Source organism: Oratosquilla oratoria, chromosome 16 (genome assembly GCF_046742065.1).
Source record: "Oratosquilla oratoria isolate Oo_2021 chromosome 16, ASM4674206v1, whole genome shotgun sequence".
NCBI lineage: Eukaryota > Metazoa > Arthropoda > Malacostraca > Stomatopoda > Squillidae > Oratosquilla > Oratosquilla oratoria.
Genome location: NC_134792.1, coordinates 66,683,915 through 66,693,914, shown reverse-complemented (window position 1 = coordinate 66,693,914; position 10,000 = coordinate 66,683,915). Strand labels below are relative to the sequence as shown.

Below are 10,000 nucleotides of genomic sequence, written 5' to 3'. Positions count from 1 at the left end.
CTCTATTCTTAGCGTAATGCGTTGATAATATGCATGGGGTCACACCATCCCGCTAAACTGTCCCCTTATGGCAAATGACGCGCTTCCTACTGCCTGGGATCCTATTTGGGTAAGCGCGTTGTTTGTAGGTTCAGTTGAAATTATTATCCTTATACTTTGCAGCTTGAAACCAAAAAGACACATCATTCAAAAACAAAGAACGGACGCTCTAGATAATCGTTTGACGATTATCGTTGAGCCATGAACGATCATCGTTGGGCGATTACATCGAACCGAGCAAATCGCACCTTTAGAGATATATTTCCAATTTTGCATAATTTGTTGTTATTTCTAAAATATCCTTTATCTATTCATCCTTATCTATTTATCTAGTTATTCATTTATTTATTTGTTTACTTAGTGATTGTTTATCATTTATTATTTTATCTATTCATTTATTTGTTTGTGTTTATTATTTATTTTATCTATTTATTTTATTTTTATTTGTTTATTTATTTATCTATTTATTCATTTATTTATTCATTTATTTATTTATCTATTTACTTATTCATTTACTTATTTACTGACTTGTTAATTTGTCTAATTATTCATTTGATTATCTATTCACTTATTTTACTATTTGCTTACCTATAAATTCATTTATTTGTTCATTTACTATCTACTTATATCATCATTATCTATTTACAATAAACATTCATTTATTTGTTTATCTATGAGTTTGTTTATTTAACTATTCATTCATTCATTTATTCGTTTATCATGTATTTGTATATTCGTGATTTCTCTATTACAATTATTTTATTTGTTTCTTGACTTGTTTGTTATCTATTCACTGATTTTTGCTTTTCCAAATATATTATCATTATCTATTTATAATACACATTCACTTATTTGTTTATTTATGAGTTTGTTTATTTAACTATTCATTCATTCATTTATTCGTTTATCATGTATTTGTATATTAGTGATTTCTCTATTACAATTATTCAATTATTTATTTGTTTCTTGACTTGTTTCTTTGTTATTTATTCACTGATTTTTGCTTTTCCAGAATACTGTGAGGTGAGAAGACCCACAGACACTTCGACACACATTGTAGAGGAAGGGGGAGCTATAAGGGTGAGTATTAGTGACAATAATTATAATAATTATAATGTGGATAGGAGGCAAAGGGAACACGGGCTGAGGGAAATACTTTTAAACTTGACTATTTCCGCCTGAGTTGCTCCTTCTGAAGAAGCCACTCAGGCGAAACTACTCAGGAATAAAGATATTTCCCTCAACCCGTGTTCCCTTTACCTCCTATCCACATTCGTCACAATGTATACACAATTATAATTATAATTATAATTATAATTATAGTAATAATAATAGTAATAATAGTAATAGTAACAGTAATAGTAACAGTAATAATGATAAAAATAATTATAGTAATGATGATAGTAGTAATGATAATGGTGATATTTAATAATAATAATTGTATTAAACTAATATTATTAAAGATAATAAATGCAATGGTAATTAAGGTAATTAAAAGTAATGTTAATGATAACAATAATGATAATAATAGTTAAACTTAGAACCCACTATCGGAAAATAAGATTTGAAGTGAAAGATTTTTTTTCTGTATATTTCGACCACTCTCTGTGGTCCTCTTCATCTGCTGAAGAGAACCACAGAGAGTGGTCGAAATATACAGAAAAAATATTTCACTTCAAATCTTATTTTCCACTAGTGCGTTATAATTTTAATTTACCATTGTATTATATTAGTTTACCCTAAATGATAATAGTATTTATAGAAATAGTAATAGAGAAATAGTATCTAGAACTGACCCACGTAGATTGAAACAGTAAACTAAGTACGAGGTTTGGTTTACAGAATCATGTTACATACATATGTAATATATAGAACACAGGATAAGCTATTTCCATTCTTATGTAATTCGGCAGGAAGGTTGAAAGTTGCGTGAAACGGTATTAACCTATGAAATTTGTGTTATTTATGGTGTTTTTATTGTGATCTTGTATGGTGAGATGGGCTGGGATCAAATCCTGGCTTCTCATGAAAAGTCCGCAGCCCCATAGCTTCTGGCAACTATCCTTGGCCTCTTCCATACATTTTTCTGGGAAGAAACTGTAGTACGAGAGCAGTCGCCGGTTGTCAGAGAGAGAGAGAGAGAGAGAGAGAGAGAGAGAGAGAGAGAGAGAGAGAGAGAGAGAGAGAGAGAGGGAGGGAGGGAGGGAGGGAAATCTTGGACTCGTTCCGGGAACCAAATACCAACCCTTTGGTGTAGTTGCGTCTATTATATCGCACACTTCATAATCAACTACAAATTCATTTTTATCTATTTCCAGTTATACAAAGATGGTGACAAGGACTGCAGCGAAATCTGCTTTTGTCATTACAAAGAAACGAAATGCAAGGTGAGTCACCCGACCTAGACTAGGGTCTGCAGCATGTAATAGGATTTCTACACTTATTCTCCATTTTGGCGACAGTTGAATGGTTTAAGTCAATCAAATCAATTACTCTGCATTTTGGTGATAATTTGATGGCTTAAATCAGTAACTGGAAATTTATAATTATTCATCAATTCATTAAAGGATAAGCACATCACAATTTTCAAACTCAAAATTTCCTGACTGACTTTTAGATTATATCTAGAGAAATAGATTAAATTTGGCTTTTCGTCGTCCTGGCGTTTTCTTATGTTTTTATCGACATTTTTATTTCACCTAAACGGGTCGTCTGCTACAAAAGTTGGAAATAGTGGTCGCCATCTTGATGACGTATACCGATGAATCTAAGCACAGGGCTGCCATTGTTTTTGTGTACAGGACGTGCATAACTATGCAGTAAATTGCAATGTTCTCGATTTCCCATGTCCAAACGATCGATGCGATGTGATAAAATAAATTCCTGTCGCAGATTCGTAAAGAACGAAAGTTAGTAATTTTCGTTTATTCGCTTTGATGAGCACACTGTTGAAGAGTGGGAATCTGTATAGAAAAAGTAAATGGGGATTTTAACCTTTATACTAGCACATCACTGCTTTTGTCACAGAATTGCAAAACAAGAACATATGCTTCATGAATATCTTGAATATGTAATATTCCCTATGCTGCATATGCAAAAGATTATCCATATATTTCTCATATCAGTAATAAAATGAAATTGATACAGAATGTATAGGTAAATATCAGGGCATTGAATCATGTCCCTTGTTTTATATTAACAATATTCCCGAAAGTTTTATAACTAAAAATAACGGATAACTGCATTTACCCAAAAGTATCATCACAAAGTTCACTAGAATCTATATACAGAATATAACTTTTGATTAAAGACAGTGTATTTATTTGTATTTGAATGTACTTTGTATTTTTCAAAAACTTTGGATCTAAGTATAAGTACAAGTAGGCCTAAAAGTACCAGTGATATTTTAAACTCCAGTAACAAGTACATGAAAATATGTACTTAAGTACAAGTGCAAGTACATGTACATGTGCATGTACTTGGGCCCAACCCTGATACCATAGCTTCTTCATTTCCATGACTGTATACATGTATGTTGTTAGGCGTAGGCCTACTATATATTGTACATGTAGGCTAGGCCCACATGATGTTTGTATCACTTTGAGAAGAATGTAAACAAACGCGGTTGCCATGGTAACCGTCATCCAGGTTTTACTGAATCATGAGGTTCTGCTAGATTGAATAAAGAGTTTTTGGACATAAAATACAATAAAAAGTAGGAACCACGAGTTTGTGTGCATCCTCTGAGTCCAAATGACCAACAACGCATTGGTGTTTTTTTGTTGTTGTTTTTTTCTCGTCGTCGTCGTCTTCCCTCACCAGAGAAACTCCAATAGCTAATGTTCCTTTATGTGGGGTCAAACATGATCTCCTGATCCTCAAGTTCACCCTCGGTGAGATCAACCGATTCTGAATTTTACTTTCGCTCGAATTAGAAAAAAAAAAATCGTTATCGCTCTCCGAGAAATATTCCGTTTGTGTTGAGTCCGACATGGTCGACGATTCACTGATATACGTCATCAACGGAAGATGGCGCTGGCGACTTTTTTTTTTTTTTTTTTTTTTTTTTTTTTTTTTTTTTTTTTTTTTTTTTTTTTTTTTTTTTTTTTTTTTTTTTTTTTTTTTTTTTTGCAGACGATGATTGGTGGGGGAGAGTAGAGATAAAGAACAGCTTGATATCATCAATGAATAAGGCAAAGTGAAAAAAAAAGAGAAAAAAAATTAGTTTCTAGATATGATTTACCAAACATTTATGCAAAGTAGTACATATGCAGTGTGCTTATCCTTTAATCATTGTTAGATAAGATAATTAATCCCATACTGATGATGACGACGACGACAATGACGACGACGACAATGACGACGACGATGACGACGACGATGACGACGATGATGACGATGATGATGACGATGACGATGATGACGATGACGACAATGACGACGACGATGACGACGATGATGACGACGACGACAATGACGACAATGACGACAATGACGACAATGACGACAATGACAACGACGATGACGACAATGACAACGACGATGACGATGACGACGACGATGACGACGATGACGACGATGATGACAATGACGACGACGACGACGATGATGACGACGATGATGACGATGACGACGATGATGACAATGACGACGACAATGACGACGACGACGATGATGATAACGACGACGATGGCGATGATGATGACGACGACGACGACGATGACGACGATGACGACGATGACGACGACGACGACGACAACGATGAAACGACGATGGTGACGACAACGACGACAACGACGACGACGACAACGACGAAACGACGATGGCGACGACGACGACGATGGCGATGACGATGGCGATGACGATGGCGACGACGATGACGATGACATTGACGATGACGATGACGATGACGATGACGAAATAAATAGAATAAAATAAAATAAGATAAACGGAAATCTAATAGAATAAATGAAGTAGAACAAAATTACACAGAATCTAATTAGATAAAAACAAGAGACAAAAATGAAATGATAGTAAAACTAATAATAACGATGATAATAACAATAATAATAATAATAACAACAATGATAATGATGACAAAAACAATATTACATCATTGCCTTTTCGGGAACCCAAGGTCCCCTGCCTTACACGACGACCTTAGGTCCCTCAGCGAATGACCTTAAAAATAAATTCTAAGATTTTTTCTCTTTCTTCCCCCACTCTCCCCCCTCCCCCCTCCCCCCTCCCCCTCCCCCTCCCCCTCTTTCCGACCCCCAATCAGGTCCTGGACTGTGTGGAGAGTTTACCCTGCGAGACCAAAGTGGCCGTGTATAACCATGACGCCCCCGGGTACCAGGCTAACCGTGGGCAATGCATCTGCTACTCGGGGAATTTCGTCTGCATGCGGCCTCCCAAAGGTGAGTCTTGTTCTTCGTCAGTATTTCTGATTTTTCTTTGTCTTGCTTACTTAAATAGGATAGATCTTTTCGTGTGTGTGTGTGTGTGTGTGTGTGTGTGTGTGTGTGTGTGTGTGTGTGTGTGTGTGTGTGTGTGTGTGTGTGTGTGTGTGTGTGTGTGTGTGTGTTCACCTTGGTCTTTAGATCACGTGTTGGACTCGTGATCGACAGCTATTTCCCTCCCGGAAGAGAGCTCAGAGCTCGTATGACCGATCTATGGGTAATGCTATGACCTTTCACACACACACACACACCCAACTCCCCGCCCACGAGAGTCAGAGTAACGACCCGAGTAGCGATACCGGAATAATTTCGGCCCTGGGCAGGATTCGAACCAGGTACTGCGAGCACCACTGTACCAGTCCAGCGCTCTATCAACCGCGCCACCGAGTCGCGCGCGCGCGTGTGTGTGTATGTGTATGTGTATGTGTATGTGTATGTGTATGTGTATGTGTGTGTGTGTGTGTGTGTGTGTGTGTGTGTGTGTGTGTGTGTGTGTGTGTGTGTGTGTGTGTAATAGTGTGTGTGTGTGTGTGTAATAGTGTGTGTGTGTGTGTGTAATAGTGTGTGTGTGTGTGTGTGTGTGTGTGTGTGTGTGTGTGTGTGTGTGTGTGTGTGTAATAATATGTGTGCGTGTAATAATATGTGTGTGTGCGAGCGTGTGCGTGTGTAATAATGTGTGTGTGTGCGCGTGTATGTGTGTAATAATATGTGTGTGTGCGCGTGTGCATGTGTAATGTGTGTGTGTGTGTGTGTGTGCGTGTGTAATATGTGTGTGTGTGTGTGTGTGCGCGCGTGTGTGTGTGCGTGCGAGCGTGTGTGCGTGCGTGCGTGCGTGTATTTACCTAGTTGTATTTACCTAGTTGTATTTTACGGGACGAGAGCTATGCTCGTAGTGACCCGTTTTTGTATCTCTCCGCATCTAGTTTATTCTTAAAATCGTGTATAGTTTTGGCACTCACTGTTTCTCAGTTTAGTTTGTTCCAGACATCAATCACTCTATGTGGGAAGCTATTCTTTTTCAGGTGTATGTATGTGTGTGTACGTGTTTGTGTGTGTGTGTTTGAAATTTTCATAATGATTATGACAATAATAAAAAAAATCATGATGATGATAATAATAATGATAATAATATTAATGATGATTGTAATGATAATGATAATAATAGTAATATTAATAATGATAATAATGATGCTGATGCTGCTGATGATGATGATAATAACAATAACAACAATAGCAACAGTAACAATAGTAATAGAAATAATAATTATAATGGTAATAATAAAAACAATAATCATAAGAAGAAATAAATGAAAATAATAATAATAATAACAATAACAACAATAACAACCACGAGTTTTTCCTTTCATTACCTTCGGCTGAAAGTCTGCGAAAAGATTCCCAAACCTTCGCCGCCATTTTGAAAACTTGATATGAAAACGTCATGACGTCACAGCTCTTAGGATTGGGATTCGATTGCCTTCGCCTTCCATCACCAACACCGCTTCGAATCGTCGCGGTTCCCGGGAAAGCTTCGAAACACAATATTAAAGTATTACCGCGTCTTGCCGAAGAGAGGCTTTCGGGAAATAGCTTGTGAGAGGTGGAGGAATGGGAGGAGGAGGAGGAGGAGGAGGAAGAAGAAGAAAAGTTTGAAGAGGAAGAGGAAGAGGAGGAGGAGAAGGAGAGAAATAGAGACTTGGAGGAGCGGGAGAAAGAGATGGAAGAAGAAGAACAGTTTGAAAAGGAGAAGGACGAAGAGGAGAAGGATTGGAGGAGAAAAAGAGGAATAGAGAGTTGACGGCAAGGAATGAAGAGTAAGAGGAGGAAGAGGTAGAAGAAGAGAAGGAGGAAAAAGAGGAATAGAGGGTTGGAGGTGGAAGAAGAGGGGCAGGAAGAAGAGGAGATATGGAGGTTTTGAGGAAGAGAGGAGAAAAAAGAAGGAAGAAGAAAAGGAAGAATGATAAGAGAAGGAAGAAGAAAATGGAGAAAGAATAGGAAGAAGAGGAGGAGGAGGAGGAGGAGGAGGAGGAAAAATAAAGAAAGAAGGGTAGGAAGAAGAGGAGGAGGAGGAGGAAGAACAGCAAATAAAAAGAGGAATATGAAGAAGAGGTGTATGAGGACCTGTAAGAGAAAGAAGTAAATAAAAAAGTGAGAGAGGAGGGGGAAGAATAATAAAAAAGGTCGGCGAGGAGGAGGAGGAGGAGGAGGAAGAAGAAAAGGCAAAGAAGAAGAGGAATAGGAAGAAGAAAAAGCAAATAACAGGTGAAAAAGGAGGAATAGAGAAGAAAAAGGAGGAAAATAGGAAGTGGAGAGGGAGGAGGAGAAAGAAGAATAAGAGAAAAAAGAAGAGTATGAGGAATAGGAAGAGGAGGAGGAAGAAGGAGGAAGGAGAGAAGAAGGAGGTAAGGGGCTGGAGAGGACAAGAGATGGAAGAAAAAGAAAGAAAAGGAAGGAGGAAGGGAAGAAAGAGAAGAAGGAGGAGGAGGAGAAGGAGGAGAAGTAGGAGGAGGAGGAGAAGAAGAAGGAAGAGGAGAAGGAGAAGGAGAAGGAGGAGTAGGACGAGGAAGAGGAGGAGCATGAGGAGGAGGAGGAGGAGGAGGAGCATGAGGAGAAGAAGGAAATGAAGGAGGAGAAGGAGGTGAAGGAGAAGGAGGAGAGGGAGGAGGAGTAGGACGAGGAAGAGGAGGAGCATGAGGAGGAGGAGGAGGAGGAGGAGCATGAGGAGGAGAAGAAGGAGAAGGAGGCGAAGGAGGCGAAGGAGGCGAAGGAGGCGAAGGAGGTGAAGGAGGAGAAGAAGAAGGAGGAGAAAGAGGAGAAAGGAGGGGAAGGAGGAGGAAGATGGATAAGGAGGAGGAAGATGGAGGATGGAGGAGGATGGAGGAAGAGAAAGAATGTTCAGTAATGGATGTCTTGGCGGACCTAAGGGAGTGGATGAGAGTGGATGAGATGGAAATGCAGGTGGAAGTGGATTGAAGCAGGATTGAGATTGAAGGCAGAAGTTGATTAGGTTGCGGACAATGACTGTGTGTATTTACTTCGGTGTAATATACGGTAAAACAGATACGCTCGGGGGATCCCGTCCCCTCACTGTTATTCATCTATTTGTTCATACATCTATTTACTCATCCATCTATCTATCTATCTATCTATCTATCTTCCTATTTATGTCTGTATCTATCTGTATATCTATCTGTATATCTATCTATCTATCTATCTATCTACCTATCTATCTCCCTATTCATGTCTGCATGTATCTATCTATCTGTCTATCTATATATCTATCTATTCCTTTTTCATCTATTTATTCATTTATGTCTAACAATGTGTTGTAGTACTCAACCTCATTCTATGCTTTTGTTTCGTGCATGACATCATTTCATTTTTTTTTTTGGGGGGGGGAGGGCACTCTACTCGTTTTCTATTTTCATTTTTTTATCATTTTAACATTTCCCAGTTTCACATTATCCATTAATTGTCTATCTGTCATCAACTCTATTACCATTTCTCCTGTTCTACCTCTTCTGTCCCTCCTCCACACATTGTATTTTCTATCTCCCACTTGGATATCCACGTTCTATTTAGCTTAATTTCAATATGACAGATTATATCTACTTATTTTTCCTCTCAAATGACAATTTATCTTCAACTTAGCCAATATCGATAAAAGATTACATGAAGTATATGCTATTTTCAAGGTTTTATTTTTTTTTACACACCCATGAAGTGTCATTGAATATGTAAGAAATGATACTCGTACATTCATATATATATATTTTTAGGGGGAGGGATGGTATCGGAAAATGCCATTCATGTTATTTAATTGCCAGAGATATCTTTGTCAGATTAATTGCATTTGATTTCGCTCGGTTAATGAAAAGGGGAGAAAATCGTTACACATAGCAGAAAGAAAAAGATTACGATGTGTCCACTGTGTGTTTATGTGTGTGTGTGTGTGTGTGTGTGTGTGTGTGTGTGTGTGTGTGTGTGTGTGTGTGTGTGTGTGTGTGTGTGTGTGTGTGTGTGTGTGTGTGTGTGTGTGTGTGTGTGTTCGTGTGTGTGTTCGTCTGTGTGTTCGTGTGTGTGTGTTCGTGTGTGTGTTCGTGTGTGTTCCTTTGTGTGTTCGATTGTGTGTTCGTGTGTGTGTGCGTATGTCTGTGTGCGTGTGCGTGTGTGTGTGAGCGCGTGTGTGTGTCTACGTGTACGTGTGCGTATGTATATGTGTGTGTGCGTGTGTGAGTGCTTGTGCGTGTGTGTGTGCGTGTGAGCGCGTGTGTGTATCTACGTGTACGTGTGCGTATGTATATGTGTGTGTGCGTGTGTGAGTGCGTGTGTGTGTGTGTGTGTGTGTGTGTATGTGTACGTGTGCGTGTGTGTGTGCGTGTGTGTGCGTGTGCGTGTGCGTGTGTGTGTGTGTGTGCGTGTGTGTGTGTGTATGTGTGCGTGTGCGTGTGTGTGTGCGTGTGTGTGTTTGCGTGTGCGTGTCCGTGTGCTTGTCCGTG

General features: G+C 38.7%; 1 protein-coding gene across 1 annotated transcript in view; it reads left to right on the top strand.

Annotated features, from left to right (window-relative positions):
- Window positions 1–10,000, top strand: part of LOC143033716 (uncharacterized) — a gene marked incomplete at its 5' end in the record, with an annotated part of 91,142 nt that overhangs the window by 57,042 nt on the left and 24,100 nt on the right. Inside the window, 3 exon segments of the mRNA XM_076199201.1 lie at window positions 1,052–1,119; window positions 2,358–2,426; window positions 5,324–5,459. Coding sequence (XP_076055316.1) covers window positions 1,052–1,119; window positions 2,358–2,426; window positions 5,324–5,459 — 273 coding nt within the window.